Source organism: Camelus bactrianus, chromosome 19 (assembly GCF_048773025.1).
Source record: "Camelus bactrianus isolate YW-2024 breed Bactrian camel chromosome 19, ASM4877302v1, whole genome shotgun sequence".
In the NCBI taxonomy this organism is placed as follows: Eukaryota; Metazoa; Chordata; class Mammalia; order Artiodactyla; family Camelidae; genus Camelus; species Camelus bactrianus.
In genome coordinates, this window is record NC_133557.1 from 18,344,805 (window position 1) to 18,364,473 (window position 19,669).

At 44.4% G+C, this 19,669-nt stretch overlaps 1 protein-coding gene across 10 annotated transcripts in view; it reads right to left on the reverse strand.

The window, feature by feature from the left end:
* Positions 1–19,669, reverse strand: part of PTPRT (protein tyrosine phosphatase receptor type T) — a 944,743-nt gene that overhangs the window by 581,782 nt on the left and 343,292 nt on the right. For all 10 annotated transcript variants that reach the window (XR_012500633.1, XR_012500634.1, XR_012500631.1 and 7 more), the window contains exon 5: positions 13,476–13,591. Coding sequence is in view for 5 of the 10 variants with exons in the window: in XM_074347294.1 (XP_074203395.1) it covers positions 13,476–13,591 (116 nt within the window). In the remaining 5 variants the exon portion in view is untranslated. The remainder of the gene's footprint in view (positions 1–13,475; positions 13,592–19,669) is intronic.

Consider the following 19,669-nt stretch of genomic DNA (forward strand, 5'->3'; position numbering starts at 1 on the left):
GCCTGTTTTTGGATTGGGTTGTTTGTTTTTTTGTTATTAAGTTGTATGAGCTGTTAATATATTTTGGAAATTAAGCCTTTGTCAGTCAAATCATTTGCAAATATTTTCTCCCATTCCGTAAGTTGTCATTTTGTTTTGCTTATGGCTTCCTTTGCTGTACAAAAGCTTGTAAGTTTAATTAGGTCCCATTTGTTTATTTTTTGCTCTTATTTCCATTCCCTGGGTATTCTGCCCTAGGAAAACATTGCTAAGATTTATGTCAGAGAATGGTTTGCCTATGTTTTCCTCTAGATTTGTCGTGTCTTGTCTTATATTTAAGTCTTTAAGCCATTTTGAATTTATTTTTGTGTATGGAGTGAGGGAGTGTTCTAACTTCATTGATTTCATGCTGCTGTCCAGTCTACCCAGCACCACTTGCTGAAGAGACTGTCTTTTCTCCATTTATGTTCTTGCCTCCTTTGTCAAAGATTAACTGACCATAAGTCTGTGGATTTATTTCTGGGCTCTCTGTTCTGTTCCATTGACCCACATGTCTGTTTTTATGCCAATACCATGCTGTTTTGATTACTGTAGCTCTGGGAAGAAGAGAAGTCTAGAAGAGTTATTCCTCCAGCTTCATTCTTTTTCTTCAATATTGCTTTGGCAATTCTGGATCTTTTGTGATTCCATATAAATTTTAGGATTGTTTGTCTAGTTCTATAAAAGAAAGTGTCCTGGGTAATTTGATAGGGATTGCATTAAATCTGCAGAATGCCTGGGGCAGTATGGCCATTTTAACAATATTTATTCTTCCAATTCAAGAGCATGGGATATCTTTCCATTTCTTTAAGTCATCTTTAATTTCCTTAATCAATGTTTTGTAGTTCTCCATGTATAAGTCTTTCATCTCCTTGATCAAATTTATTCCCAAGCATTTTATTGTTTTGGATGCAATTTTAAAAGGGTTTGTTTCTTTCTTTTCCTACTAATTCATTAGTGTAAAGAAATGCAACCGATTTTTGTATGTTAATCTTGTATCCTGATACCTTGCCGAATTCTTTCATCAGCCCTAGTAGTTTGTGTGGAGCTTTTGTGGTTTTCTATATATAGTATCATGTCATCCACATAGTGACAATTTTACCTTTTCTCTTTCAATTTGGATCCCTTTTATTCCTTTTTCTTGCCTGACTGCTGTGGCTAGGACTTCGAAGACTATGTTGAATAGAAGTGGTGAGAGTGGGCTCTCTTGTCTTGTTCCAGATTTTAGTAGGAAGTCTTTCAGTTTTTCACTGTTGAGTACTCTGCTGGCTGTAGGTTTGTCGTAGATTTTATTATGTTGAAATATGCTCCCTCTCTACCCACTTTGGTAAGAGTCTTTATCAGAAACGCATGTTTGTTTACTCTTTCAAAAAACCAGTTCTTGGTTTGATTGATACTTTCTATTGTTTTCTTGATCTCTCTTTTATTTATTTCCTCCCTGATCTTTATTATTTCTTTCCTTCTGCTGACTTTTAGGTTTGTTTGCTCTTCTTTTTCTAATTCTTTTAGGTGATAGGTTAGGTTGTTTATTTGAGATTGTTGTTCTTTTTTGAGAAATCGGCTGAAAGCCTTTTGGGGGTTCCCTTATAACTAACTTTGTTTTCCTCTTGCTGCCTTTAGGATCATTTCTTTATCTTCAACTTTGGCCATCTTGATTATGTCTTGATGTAGGTCTATTTGGGTTCTTCTTGTTTGGGACCCTCTGTGCCTTCTGTACTTGGGTATCTGATTCCTTCTTTAGGTTTGGGAAGTTTTCACTCATGATTTCTTCAAATACATTTTCAATCCCCTTTGCTCTTTCTTCTCCTTCTGAGACTCCTATTATGTGTAGGTTGGCATGCTTTATATTATCCCATAGATCCCTTATATTGCTTTCATTAGTTTTCATTTGCTTTTCTGTCTGATTGGATGACTTCTGTTATCCTGTCTTCTAAGTCACTTACAGTTCCTCTGCATTGTCCAATCTATTTTTGACAGCCTTTAGCTCAGCTGTTATTTTTGCCATTGAGTTTTCTGTTTTTAATTGGCTCCTCTTTATAGTTTCAATTTCCCTTTTAATGTATTCTCTGCGTCTGTTCATAGTCTTAGTTCCTTCAGTGCATTGATCACCCATTTTTGAAGTCATGATCTAGTAGACTACTGAGGTCTATTTCACGATCATTCCTTCTAGGGATTTCTCTTGTTCTTTTAATTGGGAATAGTTCCTCTGCTTCATTTTACTTGTATCTCTCCGGCTCTATGCATTATGGAGTATCAGGTATCTACTGTGGTCTGGAAGGGATTTTTTTAACAGAGGATGTGGAAATAAAACTAAAAGAAAACCAAACAATGAAAAACAAATAAAAATAAAAAATAAATTAAGAAAAAGAATTTTTTTAAAAAGAGGATGTGTTCCTGTGTAGGCTGTGCACCCCTGATAATTTTGTCTTGAGGTCTGTTTTTATCATGGATGGTTGCCAGGTCTTTCTTCCACGTGTGTTGGCTGTTATCCCTTTGATTGGGGGTGAGGCCAGTGTTGCGGTGACCAGAGCCTGCCCTGGTTGTTGAGCGGGGCCTCTTTTTTGTTCTGTGGTTGTCCCAGCCCTGACAGGGGCCGGGTCTGTTCCCCTTTCATTGGAATGGAGGCTTCCAGACCCGTTTCTGAGCTGCAGTGCGTAGCAGGCAGGGCCGGCGAGCTTTAACTACTCTTTGTTGACTCTGCCCTTGTCCCTGCTTTAGCTGTGGGAATGTCAGCATGCTGCTCTGTTGTCCCCCTTGTTCTCTGCCCTCAGAGCTACCAGTGCAGTTACACTGACTTCTGGGTCCCACACCTGGATCATGGTGCACTATTGGGTCAGCACCTTTTCCAGCGCCAAACGCCGCCCCTGCACTCGTCCCACTGCCAGCTGGCGCCACCCAACGCCCAGTCCGCACACGGTAGGTGGGCTCGCAGAAAATGGCCGCATCAGCCCTCGCCCCCAGTGTGCTAGAACTCCGTTCCTTACTCATTTGTCTTAGAGGCACAGGTCCACAAAGGCACCCGCTGAAGTTCCCCTCTACCTGGGGCTATAAACAAATCTCAGTCCCGCCTCTGAAATTGCGGAGCCCCTGGGTACGGATTCAGGTTTCAATGCCACCTCCACCTGGGAGCTGAGCACCAGCAAACACGGAGGCTGTGGCCAAGCCCCACCCCTCTTCTCCCGAGAGCACACCAGCAATGTTGCTTTCTTTATTTTATGGAGGACCCAGGCTGTTCTGTTCTGTGTCCCCTCCCAGCCACGGCGCACAACACACTGCAGTCACCTGAGGCTGCCTCCGTACAGTTGGCCCCAGCCCACTCTCAATGGCTCCCGTCTACGTCTAGGGGTCGCAGGGACCCTTTGTGCCTGTTTCACTTAGTTCTGTCGGTCAAGGGCTGTTCTGTACAGATCAGAGCCTCAGAGGTTACCCCTCCAGCCTGCTGACCTCTCCATTGGAGAGGGGGAGACCTAGAGTACGAGCACTATTTCTCTTTTGCCTCTCCCTCCCTGAGGTATCAGTCCCGCACTAATTTCCTTTCTTTTTTTTTCTCCTACCAGATTTATTACGAATTTTGTCTTTTGAAGATGACGACGATGTTTCGTCAAAGTTCAGCAGGTATTCTGAGTCTATGGGTGAGTCCATGGATGTCCTGGTGTATTCGTGGGAGAAGGTGAGCTAAGAGCATCCTTCTACTCCGCCAACTTGGCCGCTCTCCCCCGGGATATTTTCAATATGAATGTTTACTAAGTTATATCATGTTTTCTTTTTTATTATTTTTTATTGAAATATAGTTGATTTGCAATGTTTCCAGTATACAGAAAAGTTAATCAGTTATACATATATATGTGTGTGTATATATACATATATATAAAATTTTCAGATTTTCCACAAGTTACTACAAGATATTGAATATAGTTCCCTGTGCTATACAGTAGTCCTTGTTGTTTATCTGTTTTATGTATAGTAGTGTGTATCCGTTAATCCCAGATTCCCAACTTATTCCTCCCCCCTTTTCCCTTTGGTAATCATAAATTTGTTTTCTATGTCAGTGAGTCTATTTCTATTTTGTAAGTTAACTTGTATCATTTTAGATTCCACATATAAGTGGCATTATATGGTATTTGTCTTTGCCTGACTTACTTCACTTAGTAGGATAATCTCTAGGTCCATCCATGTTGCTGCAAATGGCATTATTTCATTCTCTTTTATGGCTGAGTAAGATTCCATTATATATACACACCAGATCTTCTTTATCCATTCATCTGTTGATAGACAGTTAGGTTGTCTCCATATCTTGGCGATTGTAAATAATGCTGCCATGAACATTGGGGTGCATGTATCTTTTTGAATTAGAGTTTTCATCTTTTCTGAATATACACCTAGGAGTGAGATTGCTGGATCATGTTTAACTCTATTTTTAGCTTTTTAAGGAATATTCATACTGTTCTCCATAGTGGCTGTACCAATTTACATTCCCACCAACAGTGCAGGAGGGTTCCCTTTTCTCCACACTCTCTCCAGCATTTACTATTTGTAGACTTCTGGATGATGGTCATTCTGACTGGCCTGAGGTGATACCTTATTGTAGTTTTGATTTGCATTTCTTTATCAGCAGTGTTGAGCATCTTTTCATGTGCCTGTTAGAGCCAAGGCATTTTTGTTTTCACAAATCCTCCAGGTGATTCTGATGCATGATAAGGTATGAGATAGGTCCTTTGAATATTCTTATTTTACCAGTGAGTAAACTGAGGCAGAGAGAGGTCAAGCAACATGCTTTAGAATACACGTCGCAAATTAATATGCATACAAACCACCTGGGTAATCTCGTTAAAAAAAAATGCAGACTCTGATTCCGTGAGTCTGTGGTGGGACCTGAAATCCTTCATATCTGGCACGCTCCCAAATATTGCCAAAGATGCTGGCCCATGAACCATATGAGGAGTAGCAAAACCTTATACGACTCCGTTGAGGGATTGAGTTAGGCCTTGGACCTAAGTGACCTGATACCAGACACTGAGGCCTTAAGCCCAGCTGTCACCCAGGACAGGACATAAAGTTACACTGTGACTCTGAGCGAGGAGGGTAGAGTGCGCAGGGTTCTGGAAACGTACTTCGCTTATTCAATGAGCATCAAACACCATCTTGCAGAAAATGACTGCTTCATAGAAAACAGTCTGGGAACTGATGTGCTAAAAGCCCAGATGCCTGGCTTTCTAGAAACCTCCCAGGTCTCTAGGTCAGAAATACCATGTAAGGTGGGGCAAAGCCTCTTCCTACCTTCCTAGCGAACAGAACTCCTGAATGTCTTATTAAGGGATGGCATATCCAGTGTGCTAGTAGGCTTTGGTGAGACTTTCTTAACCCAACTCCATCAGTTTAAAGCAGTGCCTCTCACGCATGAGAATCACCTCCAGAGCCGCTCAGCAGGTCAGGGGTGAGGCTAGATGATGTGCATTTCTGACACGTTCCGGAGTGATACTGATGCTGCTGGCCTTATCCTGGGTCTTCAAGACTTGAAGGTTAATGCCATCTTAGGTTCCTCAGAAGAAATCAAGGGGCCAAATAATACCACAGAACCCATGAATGGAAACATTCCTTAATGTAGTCAAGACCACTTCCTGAGGTTGAGCACCAAGGATGCCCAGCCATGGGCCAAGGGCGTTGCTCCCTCAAATCCAGCCCATGCTCTATTGGCAAAGTCCTGACCACTTGGAGAAAGGTTATTATTTTCTTTGCCCAAAGGCTCTGCCTGACTGCTGGGCTACACGCCCCAGGGCTGCATCTGCCCAGAGGGTGAACTTTTTTTCCAATTTATCCACCCAGGGGTCACATGTATTATTCTAAGCCAAACAAAAGCATTTTATAGTCTAATTGGTGGTCCTGCTTAATCTCATTTTACACCCACATCCGTCTCATCCTGGCAACAGTTCCGTTTGAAATTTCTTCTTTTTTCTTCCTCCTCTTTCATCTGCTTGTCCCTTTCTTTTAAAACAACTCAAATTCCATCTCCCCTTAGCTTGTTTGGTTTTATGTGGAATAAGTCGGCTGGGTTTGAGAGCACAGTCTTTGCAAGAGCAGGGGCTGCAAATACCGACACCGTATAATATTTCTGACGCTGGCACGCGTGCCTCCTTCCACCCCCAGGCAAAAACCTCTCTATCTCCAGGAACCATCTAGAAAGGCAGACAAGAGAAGCACCTGATGTCATGGAGAGTCTGCTGCTTTCATATTACCTGATTAGCTATCAAGGTACCTATAATGGCCTCGCCATCTTGCAATTCCCCATTCTCTCTGCTCCTGTGTCAGGACATTATTCTCGGCACAAAGAGATAAGACACAGCCTGCAAAAATGGCTGTCATTATTTCAGAGAGTGCATGCCAGCTTGCAACTGATTTATAATCAGCAGAAGTGGAAGCCCTACTGTCTTTAATAAAGGGAAACTGTGTGCACCTGACATGAGGCCTGTTGCACAGGAGATATTCTAACACGTGGGTCCTGGAAGCCTTCCGTGTACTGGTTTAAGCTTTGAGTGCACGTGCACACACACACACACACACACACAAGTAAAATAAGGCCCAGCATTTTCAGTTGAAAATTATTCTAATTGCTCCAGAAATCTCCTGGCTAGAAAATATTTAGATGAAATTCCCACAATTCATTTGTAATGAATATTCTTTTCACTTCTAGTCATACTGCTTCAATGGCATGACATTTGGAAACTTGCTAAAATCTGGCCCACTGATTCTCTTAAGACCATATTCGTACTTCTTTGGCAGTCTCTAAAGAACAGCTTTTAATTATTCTTTATTAAAAGTTAAAAGAAATAGAAGTGGACATAAATCATTTTTGATTAGCTGTGCTGAAGACCTCACAAGGGCCCACTGCATGCATGGCTGACTCCCCATAAAAGGTTGATTTTTGGGTTCGGAGTTCCTGTAGAGTTAGGAGGGTCCTTGCATAAGCCCCACAGGGAGCCATCAGCCCTGAGCAAAGAGGATGAGAAGTGGTGAAGGGCTTGCACACGTGGCATCGCCCTGTGTGCCTCATGGCCCTCTATTTCTAGTTCACCTCTCAGAACACTGTTCAAAGGCCACCTCTTCTGAGGATGCTTCTCTGGGACTCATAATCCTCCCCACTCTCCCTACTCCCTCGCCCTGCTCAGCAGACCCATTTTTCCCCTCGAAGCCTGGTCACATTTGTGACGAAACATTTAACGCGGTGATGAGTTGCTTCATGTCGGTCTCTGCTGCCAGAAGGTAAGTTCTACAAGCGCAAGAAACAGAGTTGCCAGCCCATCCCTCCTCCTCCCAGCTCCTGCCAGTGGGGCCAGGATGGGCTGGATCGAATCCCGAAGTGCACAGACTGCGGATGGACTGAGGGAAAACACTGAAGGAAAGACATCAGGAAGTAAAGGAGGTAAAGATAAGAACGTGAGGGCACATCTCCAGGTCAGAGCTGCCCAGGGCCCTCAAAAGATGAGTCGCTCAGGATGGAGGAGGATGAGGCCCACCCATGCCTCAGGCACAGATGAAACTGAGAGAACACGACCTTGTGCAGATTCAAAGCTCAGCTAGCTTTTCATCCCCTGGGTCACCCCAAAAGAGCTGCTGGGTTTTTTTTTTTGTTTGTTTTAAATCCGGGGTCTCTACAGGTGAAAAGGACAGAACACATGACGATGATGCCATGACTCTGTACACACACTAAAACTGTACTGAATTTCATGGTTTATAAATCATACCTCAATAAGGCTACTAATAAAAGACTGGGGTTCCTAAGCATGGGGTTGCCTAGCTATGACACAGATCTACTATGCATGAACCCTACCTGGATCTACCCCCCACATCATCTTCACAGGACTTGGGGGTGGGAGGGGCAAGGGAAACTACTGCAGACATGAAGCTTGTACTGCCTGCAGGGTGGTAAGTAATAAAGTCCTTTGTCTCTGACTCAAGAGTCATGACATGAGTCTTTGCCAACATCCATGCGATGGACATGCTGACTCGTTAGTTTGCAATTAAGGTAAACTCTCAGACCCTTTGTAGCTGCTGACATGATGTCATGGAACCAAGAGGGCAGGAAGATTTTCAAAGATGGAGCAGTCAGCATCATCAAACGCTGAAAGAAGAGGCAAGTATAAGGAATAATAATAATAAATAACAACACGCAGCATCCTTGCCTTTAGCAACAAGGAAAGCACTGGTGACCGTCACAAGGGCCACTTCTGGGAAGAGCTGGGAGTTCAAGAAAGCCACACTGCATGTGTAGACATCATATTTAAGAAATGTGGCCAAGAAGAGGATAAGTAAGAAGGCAACCAGAGGGGAAAGCTTTCAAAAACATTCCAAAGGTACTGATATTTTGTTTACAGATTTGAGATGCTCAAATCTCTTTCAGTAGATAGCACAGTGAAAATTAGGAGCATGTTAACTATGTGATAAATAAGTTTGTTTTTTCACAGGAAGTCATCTGTATGGGAGGAAAGGCTGGGGGTAATGACACAAGCTGGGAGGACCATGAGGCTAACATGGAAGGAAGAGCCCAGGACTTAAGAAGATGACACAGACCTACGTTCAGATCCTGCCTCCACCGTTCACAACCTGTGATTCTGACCTGTGGGCCTCATTTACCCCTTGAAGGTTCAGAATCCTCGTCTACGAAGTGGGGCTACAGACAGCATCTATCTGAAAGGCTGGTTATGAGAATTAAATGCATCATGTGTGTAACACTCAATAAACGTCAGCTATTATGAGTGTCACCGCTAATTTGTCCTCGCTGGGTAGCTGTGGAGCAACCGCTGGGTTTTCAGCAGAAGTCTCATGCAGGAGGGGACAGCTGGTACAGATACAGGCAGGAGGAGGGGCTGGTTCCAGAACACTCCCAGCCCTGAGAGCCGGCGGTGGCCCTCCGGGGAGCGGGAGGACAGGTTTACCTTAAGAATCTGCTCATCTTATCAGCCCTGGTGTGGCCGCTGTCGAGCTGATGGCTTCACAGGGCAGGAGACTTTTCCTGCCAGATCAGCAGGGTCTGCTCTCTGTCCAATGCCCGTGATTTGTCTAAACACATATGCTGCCCCTCCTGAGATCCGTGCAGAGGCTTTGGACACATGACCTCATTTCTGACTCTTCAAATGTTATTTGTTGTACAAACTCCTGATGGAGCAAAATCTTTTGTAGGGAGGCCTGGAAACCAGCCCTGGAGCCCCCGAGACGTGCAAGCATGGATCCCGTGGACCATGGTCTTCCATAAAGACCAGGTGGTGCACAAAACATTTCTAAACTCCTCCTTGGTGCACAGTATCCAACGGTGGTGACTAGGGTGTGAGGGAGCCCGAGGGTAATTTTACCCTCATCCTCAGCGGGACCAGTGTGACTGCTTCTGTGGGAGTGGCTGCCCCTGATTCTGCCATGCCTTTCCAAGGCTCCTACCGTCCTCGGACGACTCCAAATCTAGGAAACAGTGGCCATCCTTCTCCTTTTTAATACTATTTTTTTCTGTTTATATTTGTTGCCTATATTCACTTTAGAGTATTTAGATGAAACAGAAAAGATTAAGGATGAAAATAAAAAGCACACATAATCTACCATCACAATCAATTATTAAGTGTCTTAATATGTGTTTTACAGTGTCACAAGTGTATATTTACACAGGTATGTATATATTTGTGTGTATAAATATACAATTGTTTTTGATAAAAATTAATATATTGGACTTTTTTTAATAATTTGCTCTTTTCACTTAAATACATGTTGTGAAAACAGCGTTAAATGCACTTCCATCAGCTGATATTTAATGGCTCTGTCCCAGCACTTCCTTAATCAGCCCCTCTCCCCGGACATTTAGGCTGTTTTCAGTATTTCATCCTGTTGAACACACTTGCATATAAATTTTGCCCCGTCTCCGGTTATTTTCTTAGGTAAATTTCCAAAAGTAAGATTACTTGTTGGAAGATCATGTGCACTTAGATGGATGGGAGAGCTCCCGTTGAATCACCTTCTAAAGACGTGCTCACGCCCGTCCTCACCATGCTGCACGGATAATTCTGTCTTCACTGTTCCACCTCACTGTACCCTGAGTGGTGCTCTTTTTCCCTCTTTTTTTGTAAAAGGGCTCCCCAAACTGTAGGCTGCTTTGCTTACTAGACATTCCACTCAGAACGCACATCGCCTCCTCGTTTGAAAATGTGCTTGAAAAATGACAAGTTTGGATTCCTGAGACCAAAGCATCACATAAGGAATCAGTAGGCTGTGGGTGAGGCCCTTCGGCCGCAGATCACTTGTGGCGTTACACGCTCCACCTGCAGGAGAGGTCACCCCAGAACGGGGGTGAGCTTGTCTCTAACTCCTATTGGCCTTTTTTCCGCCTTTGCCCCAAAGGACTAGAACTGTTCCACGCTCAGGTATACGTGTTTCTGCAGGTGCTGTCTGTTGATTTTCGTGTGAAACTTGCACTGTTTAATTCCATGGAAGCTGCCACCAGCACACAGGGTCTTCTAAAGAACATGCTAAGTTTTCAGGATGGTATAAAACAGGGGTACAGGCTAGTCTTCCTTTTTAACTTGTTCGTTTATGATCTGAGAGCACTTAAGGATGAGCAGGCTGCAGACCCTGCTCCACAGAAAGGAAACCAAGCATTCTCTACAACACGGGCAACAGGGATTTGTGCCCGACTCTTGAGTCCACCAACTGCGCCCTAACCACTGCCAGAAAGAAGGGCCACTGATGTACTACTCTGAAAGGAAAGCCACTGCCTTTACTTCCCTGACGTAAAACTGGTGGATAAAAAAGTTTCCACCTTCGGTGACTCAGTGATGCCTCAGCTCATCTTGGAAGCTACAGGAAGAAACAGCACTGCTGGAAGGCACACGTGCTGGCGGTGTCTTCTGGACTCTTGGCCACAAAGTGCCTGTGTCACTCACCTTGGAAACTTTCAGGCTGGGTCACCACAGCCCTGTTACATGGAACAGAACTTGGAGAGTCTGTAGGCTGGTCCTCTAGGCACTGGAATAAATCCAAAGCAATACTTCACAAGAAATCCTCCACTGCTTTAGCCCGTCTCACATCAGGGCTGCAACTGTCTCCTGGGTGGTGGGTATCATGACAGGCGTCTCACATTTTGTAGAAAGATGTTAACCTACTTCCAACTACACTGTTGAATATAAGCCTGGACTTCACTGGCCAGGCAGGCATTTTGCCAGAGAGCATAGTATAAACCGTCTACTTCCCCATATCTCCTGAAATATAGATAAGGGAGACATTTCTGGTGGTTTCCTTGAAGAAACAGTATTGAATCTGTTCACTCTCCAGGTACATTTAAGGTATCCGAGGATGGAGATGGATTAGCAGAGAGCTGGGGACCTCTGTGAAGTCACACCACCCACCCCACCTCCGCTCTCATCAACCTCCTCCCCAAATCGCTTTTACACAGGGCATCATCACGGAAACAAGCCTGCACAACTCACTCGTGTGCCCTCAATAAGACTGTGGTGGTGAATGCTGTTCCCTACATCACATGCTGTTTTCTTTATGAGGACTCCTGGGAGCAATTCTTGTCTGGCTTGTGTGTGAACAATAGTTAGAATTTTCCCGAGCAATTGGTGCATGTTTATCTTGAGGATATTGTGAACTGCGTATCTGACAAGTTTCCCTTATTCTGTTGGTGACCGCGGTGCTGCGGGCTCTGCCTGTGACCCACCAGGAAGCAGCAGATGTAGAGAAATGCAGTTTTAGCAGATGACTGGCTCCAGTGTGTTCTCTTCCTCCTGTCTCCTGTTACCTCACTTCTAATTTATGCTCTCTTGTCATACTTTATATCCCACGGTAAGCCACCTGAAGAAACGTTCTGTGAAATGCGATTTGGTTTACACTGAAAAGTAGATAAATAATAGGATGTGGAAGAGCTCTAAACCATGTGTTTCTATCTATTTTCTTTTAAAATTTCGATTACGTTCTGCTTTAACATTCTTCCACCGATAGACTGAAGGTTTAGGGCACGCAGCTCAGAACTGCAGCAACGGCGTTCATAAAATAATTGGAAAACCCAAATAAAGATCCTAAATGTACTGTGACTGTCTCTTCTCATTCTTGTGACCCAAGTGAGGCAACACCATTGAAATGACAAGGCTTCTTGGGAGCACTTTAATATGAATGATTGTGAATAGAGTGAATAGCATTACTTGATACTTGAGTGACACATGGAAGTTTCTAGTGCTCTCTTATGGTCTGCAGGCAGCCCAGGGAAGCAGGAGGAGCCAGCATTACTGTTATTTTCATTCTACTGCACTGCTAAGGAGCAAGGAAGAACCGTTAGCCCCTAGAGTGCTCTCTCTGCCCAGGGATTTTCCACCTGCAGGAAATGGACTTAAATGCAGGAAGAGAAGTGATACTATGAACTCTCAACAAAGTGGGCTGAGCACAGGTCAAGGACCATCATCCAAACTGTCAGTGAAAAGAGACGATAGAGATCTTTTAATATATGAAGTTGGAGGTAACTGGAGTCAGCTTCTTTCAAGCATTATTCATGATTCCTTTGAACCAGAAGTGATGTCTTTCTAGAACGATGTTCTCTCCAGTGAGACTTACTGCCGTGTCAGAAATGCTCTCCATCTGCATTTGTCCAATATGGGAGCCACGAGATGCATGTGGCTGTTGAGTGCCTTAAATGTGGCTAGTGTGACTGGGCGTCTGAGTTTTTTATTTTATTTATTTAGTTTAAATTTAAATAGTCGTAGTAAGTTTAACAAGGATGTAGGGTACAAGATCAATACAGGAAAGTCAACTGTATTTCTATATACTAGTAATGAAAGATCAGAAATTGAGATTTTTTTTAAATGCCCTTTACAATAGCATCAAAAATATGAGATACTTAGGGATGAGTCTGACTAAAGATGTATAAGACATGGACACTGAAAATTACAAAGCCTCGCTGAGTGAAATCACTGAAGATCTTAAATAACTGAAGAAATATATCATGTTCATGGTGAAAAGAATCATTATTGTTAAGATGTCAGTTTTCCCCAAAGTGATCTATAGTTCAATGCACTCAACCTGCATCAAAATCCCAACAGGCTTTTTGGTAGAAACTGACCCAAAAAATTCATATGGAAATGCAAATGTACCCAGAATCTGAAATATTCGGTTTGCTTTCGCCCTGGGAATCTGGACTTAAAGGACAAAGTTTGTTAGAGGGCATTTTGGAAAGGTCATAGTTGCAAATTCTAGTTCTGGCACTTTTATGTTTGTGGCCTCAGTTTCTTCATCTGTAAAATGGGTGTACTGATGCCTACATAACAGAATAAGAGTTAATAGTTAACAAGATTGGGGATGCAGAGTATCATCCAAAGAGCAGAAGTATATAAAAAAAACTCTTCCCCTTTCCCACCAAGTCCTTCATCATGACACACTTTCCTTCCTTACCCACGGATGGGCAGTTATGAGCAGGAGGCCCCTCCCATCCTTACCTGGAGCCAAAGTTTGTCATGCTGAGACCACTTCCCACCAGCAATGCACTGGAATGTGGCATTCTGCCCCACATTCACCTCGACATTTTGGAGCCGCAGAAAATGGGGTGCTTTTCCTAAGAGAGAAATCAAAAAACATATGAGGACAGAACTTAACAGCCTATACCACTCCCTGCTGGAGGACGGCGGCTCAGCAGGCAGTGGGGAATTTGTGCCTGGGAGGTGGGCTGGTTCAGTGAGAGCTACTGCTGATTAATGACTCACTGTGAGCCAGGTGCTGCTCTAAGACAGTTACATGCATCGCCTCACTTCAACTTTGCAAAAATCCATGAAGTGGGCAGTAACTCCATCTCACCAATCAGAAAATTAATGCTCTGAAGGGTTACATAGCTTGGCACCATCAGACAGCCAGAAACTGGAGGAGGCAAGACATAAATCCATGTCTCTGAGAGCCTCAAAGTCCATATTATTATCTGCTGGGCAATACTGCCATGTTTGGAGGAAGTTGGAACGGTAGGGAGATTCACCATAGAAGATAGCAGAAAGAAGAAAACTGAAGTAAGCACCTTTGGGCCTAAGACCTCCATCCCTGGCCCTGGCGATGATGCTGATAAGGAGGATGAGGAGGAGGGCAGAGAGGTAAGGCTGGAGCAAAGGCGGAGGAGAGCACTAGTGGCTTTCCTTCACTTAGTGTTCACTATGTGTTTGGCCCACACACAGCAACTCATTTAACCCAATGCAGTAGGCGATGGCATTATCTCCATTTTACAGTGAGTAAACCAAGGCACAGAGAATTCAAGACTTATTCAGAGTCTGCACTCTTCACTATAAGCTAGGATAAGATGGGATGGAGGTGGGACATTATATACTCTGGGGACTTGGCTTAACAGGCGAAAGGACTTTCAGATGAAACTCATGGTATTCATAAGCAATAAATTGTAGAATTAAACATACATTTCATGTTGGCTAACTTGGGTTCATCTCTATCCTTGTTTGTGGAGACGGGTCCTCACCTATGTGAGCTCTCCGGAGATGAGTGGGTTGATAACTTATGTCTAGAAGAATGAGTTTTTTCATCAAGGCACAGAAGTGCCAAGGATCCCTATCACATCAACCAAATCAATGATGAGCCAGGAATCATATGGAGAGTCGCTAAGAGGATCAAGGAGGTTCAACAAGGGCTTTTGGCCGTCTTTCCAGAGGGAGTCAAACATCCAGAGAGGCAGGTAATAATAACGTCATTTATGGAAAGCTCCTACAGTGCCAGGCAACATGATAAATGCTGTATATGTTTTAACTACATTAACTTCAAAGCATTTCTATAAAGCAGACATTACTATTATTTCCCTTTTAGAGAAGCAGAAACCAAGGCTCACCAAAGTTTAATTTGCCCAATGCTACATGGCATCAATAACAGAAAGAGAGTTCAGTCCAGGTCCATTTTAGCCCCAAACTCAGCATCTAACTAGCACACACTCTTGCCTTGTGGGCAACAGGAGGTCAGTGGCATCACCCAGAGCCCAGGGTCCAGAGAAAAGGGCTCAGAGGCAAGGCTGTGCTGGCCCTCCAGACTCTTCTCACCCCTCCGGAATACTTCATCACAAGAGATCCCTTTCCTTGCCATTTGTCTCCATGGCCTTCACACTTTGAACTACCTGCTGTAACAGACTGTGTCACCACCTGCGATGCTCAGCAAAAGTCAAGGACCTTGATGTGACCAGGAACACTTGCTGTGCAAAAAAAAACATATACCTTCTGCTCAGGTTTTTAAACATGTGACCATGGCTCAGAGACTCTCTCACACCACCTCCAGGGCCTCACGACTAGATGACGTCAAGAGTCCAAGGCCCAGGGAAGACGTCTCCTTGTGGGCTTCTCAGAGCTGAAGATCTGTGCATCTAGTCAACCTGACAGATGTCATGCTGCTTTGATTGTCTGAAATTGTTTCCCTTTTGCTCTCCCGTATAATTTTGTAAAGTTATTTTTGGAACTATCAGTTCAAGTCAATTTTGAAGTGGGAATAGAGTAAACCTTGTAAGCCCATTTATGCCACCCGTTTAAAGGGGGAAGGAACATCTACTCCATGGCAGAGATTGGGGGCAGAGTCTTAGTTCCAATGATGGGAGGCTTAGTGTTGGGGACCCTGGGCAGATGGTTTAACCTCTGGGACTTGTGCAGTTAGAAGTGGATCTTCTCTGGATCAACATCCCCTACTTGCTTCTGACTCCTCCCTTTTCCTCAGCAGCAGACCTTCTACCTAGATTTTCATCTTCAGTCCCTCTTCTGCCCTCCTCTCTAGGTTCAGTGGTAGAGAATTAAGAGGCTTAATGGCCCCTGGTGCTACAAATTCTGGTGAAATGATGAGGGTGTACATATAGCAGATATGTTAAACCCATGCACCTGCAGGAGCCAGACAGTTACGTAAAGGAATTAAGTGGTTCAATAGTAAAACAAACAAAAACAAAAATACCACCTCCTTGCCCCATCATTCATTTCCCATGTTTCATAGAGATCTGGGTAAAATGAAGGTTTCTCTGTATCAGAAGAGCAACATCACAAGGGCATAAGTAACCAGTAACTGACACCAGCCTCAGCACTGAAGAGGCAATAAGGAGCGGTGGGGACTTACGGGAACTGAGTGAAGACCCCATGCCCCATTGGAAGGGAGTAGCTGTTCCTTAAATCCAGTGGATGGAGGTCATGTGACAGTGCTGTGCTTAGGGGAGACAAACATCTGATTTTCCAAGACAAGTAACAAATCCAGGTTTTAGGTGAAAGCTTTCATTCTACAATCCTGACTGAATGTATTAAAACACCATGAAGTCTTAACAAAACATGCCTGCCGGCAGGCTCTTCTAGTGTGTGGTCTCTGCTACACAGTCCTTGTGGAATAACTTCCACTGGCCAGTCTTGCCCGGTCTGAAATGACAAGCTCAGGGATGCCCCACCCTTCCAGGCATCACACTGAGGCATCAGTGAATGCTAGCCCTAGATCGTGGTTCTGGACGCAGGAAACTATCCAGACCACCCTCGTCCTGCTGAGCAATCTGTCCCCACACCCTCACTCTCTGAGCTGTGGCTTCATCCCCAGCTCATGACAGATAGCTCTCTCTAGGGATCCTCCTTATGTTGGGGGCCTGTTTGGTCCACTTCTCTGAGCTCCTGGCCTCCCTGATCCTCCTCCCATCCCCCTACTCTAGTCCATTCCCGAGCCCTGTGCTGTCTCAAATGTTATTTCCCCCCAGCATCTACAGTCTGGGGAAAAAAATCATCCCACCAGCTTCAACTCACCAACCTCTGGCCAAACACCATGGACCCCGGGGCCCAGACCAGCCACCAGCTCGTGGTTTTAAGCATTCTACACTCACTCCCGACTGAGACTCAGCGCCCCCCAAATGGGACCCTGCTGAACAGGGTGAACAGAAACCTGCCTGTGCATTTGGGCAAAATGCCTTGATATTGGTGACATTTAAACTCCTGCAGATGTCAGTGCAGCATCTGAAGACATATTATTGTGCCCTTTATCTCCCTCTCTGAACCTGACAGTGCTCAGTAGGAAGCCACACAATTGAGGACAAAGTGAAGTACATATATTAAAAACGTGCTGCAGACACTCCATGGGCTCAGTGCCAGGGCCCCGCAAGGTTGTGATGGGAAAAAAAAAAAGTTTAAAAAATTCTAAAAGTCAACCTAGGAGCTAGAAACTTTGAAACCAAGTGGAAAATTGTGCTGACATTTATCGTCCACAGCCATGACTGCACTGGCCCTGCTAATGGCTGACGCTGAAAAATGGCAGCAAAAGGTAACTACGGCCAAAGTCCTTGCAGAAAAACACAAAAATGTTAAACGGGCTATAAAATATGGACAAGAGGCTTCAGCTTGTAAGAGGAAATAATTTCCTTGGAGTATCACGCCTATCTTCCGGTCACTGTTTTTTGGAAGCTTCGAGGCAAGTGTTCAAAGTCATCACTTCAGCCCAAATTGATCGAGAATACAACTGCCAATAGGGCCCTAACCTCCCCGGAACTTTTGGAATATTCAGTGGAATTGCTTATTGATAAACTCTGACCATATGTTAGTTTAAAAAAAAATGTTTCAGAGAGCTGGAGTGGAGAATTACAAAGCCTGAGGACCTAAAGAGAATGCATATTTTTTAATATAGTTAAATTTTCAACCATCTGTGAGTGAAGTCATAAAAGCATGAAGGCTGGGGTTGGGGTGGGGAAGCGTTGTCAGTCCAAAGGATGGTTCAAAAAGCACTAGTCAGTTGCGTGACTTGGAACCACATGAGCACCACCAGGACCCAAGCACAGTCAGTACTTCAGACCACAGCACTTCTATTCAACCTCCCCCCTCCCCCAGAATCACACCACCTCAGCCTGCACCGCCCATTAGCGCACCGTTTCTGATGCCTCTGGGTCCTTCTCTAACCCATCACACAGGAGCAGTCGGCTGCCTCCTAAACTGACCTTTGATCTGTCTACCACTTCTCTCTCCCTTTCTATGCTCTACGTTTCTTCACAGCACTGTTTGCCATCTGTTATGGGCTGAACCGTGTCTCCCCAGAATTCCTATGTTGAAGCCCTAACACTCAACACCTCAGACTGTAACTGTGTTTGGAGATAGGGCCTGTGAAGAGGTGATCACGTTAAAGTGAGGTGCGTAGGGTGGGCTCTAATCCAGTATGACTGGTATCATTTAACGAAGAGAAAATCTGGACACACAGACGCATCAAGGGCACACGTGCACAGGAGAAAGACCTCATAAGGGCAAAGTGAGAAGGTGGGCGCCTGCAAGCCAAGGAGAGAGGCCTTGGGAAAAACCAAACCTTCATCTTGGATTTGAAGCCCCCAGAACTGAGAAAAAATCAAGTTCTGTTTAAGCCACTCAGTCTACATATCTCAATTTGGCAGCCTTAGCTGACTAATACTACCATCTGTTATAGGTCATAGGATTACCTGATCATTTGTTTTATTTTTAGTCTCTTTCACTTCAGTGGAAGCCCATGAGGGCAAAGAATAAACCTGACTTACTCACTCCCATAAACCCAGACGAGCGCCTGGCATGGAGGACCCGCTCAGCAAACGTGTTGAGTAATGAAATGATGCCCCTCCACCCCTGGTCCAGACACTGCCAGCTCTTGCATGACTCCAGAACGTTCTTCCTAATATGTCTCCTGACTTCTCTCTTCCCCTTCAAACTCACATCCCCTACAGAACAGCCAACGTGATCCTTTAACAATTAAAAGAGATCACATCGTTCCCCAGCATAAACCCCCCCAAGGGGTGCTTCCCCACACTTGGACTAAAACCCAGACCACTCACGAAGACGCTCAGGGCCCTGCTTCCCTTTCACCCAGAAACCACTCCCCACTGTGTCTGTGTCTCCGATGCTCAGGACACTCTGGCAGCGTCAAGCCAATTCTCACTGCAGGGCCATTGCACTTGCTGTTTCCTCTGTCTGGAACTCTGCTTCCTCGAATCGTTACACAGTGACCTCCTGCTAGGACTCAGGTCTTCATTCAGGTCACATCTTCCAAGACATCTCTCCTGACCACTCTACCTAAACAGCTCTCACATTTATTATATTCACAACACTTATCACCATCTGAAATCATATTAATGACTTATGTAACATCAGTTACTTAGTCTTTCCCCCCTCTGTCCCTCTGCTTAGTACACACCATGTGTGACAAAGACCCAACCTATCCTGGTCACTTAAGTATCCTCAATGTCCAGCAGAGGTTCCTGACATATAGCTGATGCTCAGTAAATGACTTGTTGAAAGAAAGCATGAATTGGGCAGAGGACCTAAACAGACATCTCTCTGAAGAAGACATCCAGATGGCCAACAGGCACATGAAAAGCTGCTCATCACTGCTCACTGTTAGAGAAACACAAATCAAAACTACAGTGATGGATCACCTCACACCAGTCAGAATGGCCATCCTTAAAAAGTCTACAAATAATAAATGCTGGAGAGGGTGTAGAGAAAAAGGAGCCCTCCTACACTGTTGGTGGAAATGTAAATTGGTGCAGCCACTATGGAGGACAGTATGGAGGTTCCTTAAAAAAAAATGAAAAAATAAACTTAACATATGATCCAGCAATCCCACTCCTGGGCAGATATTCAGAGAAAAATATAATTCAAAAAGACACATGCACCCCAATGTTCACAGCAGCACTATTTACAAT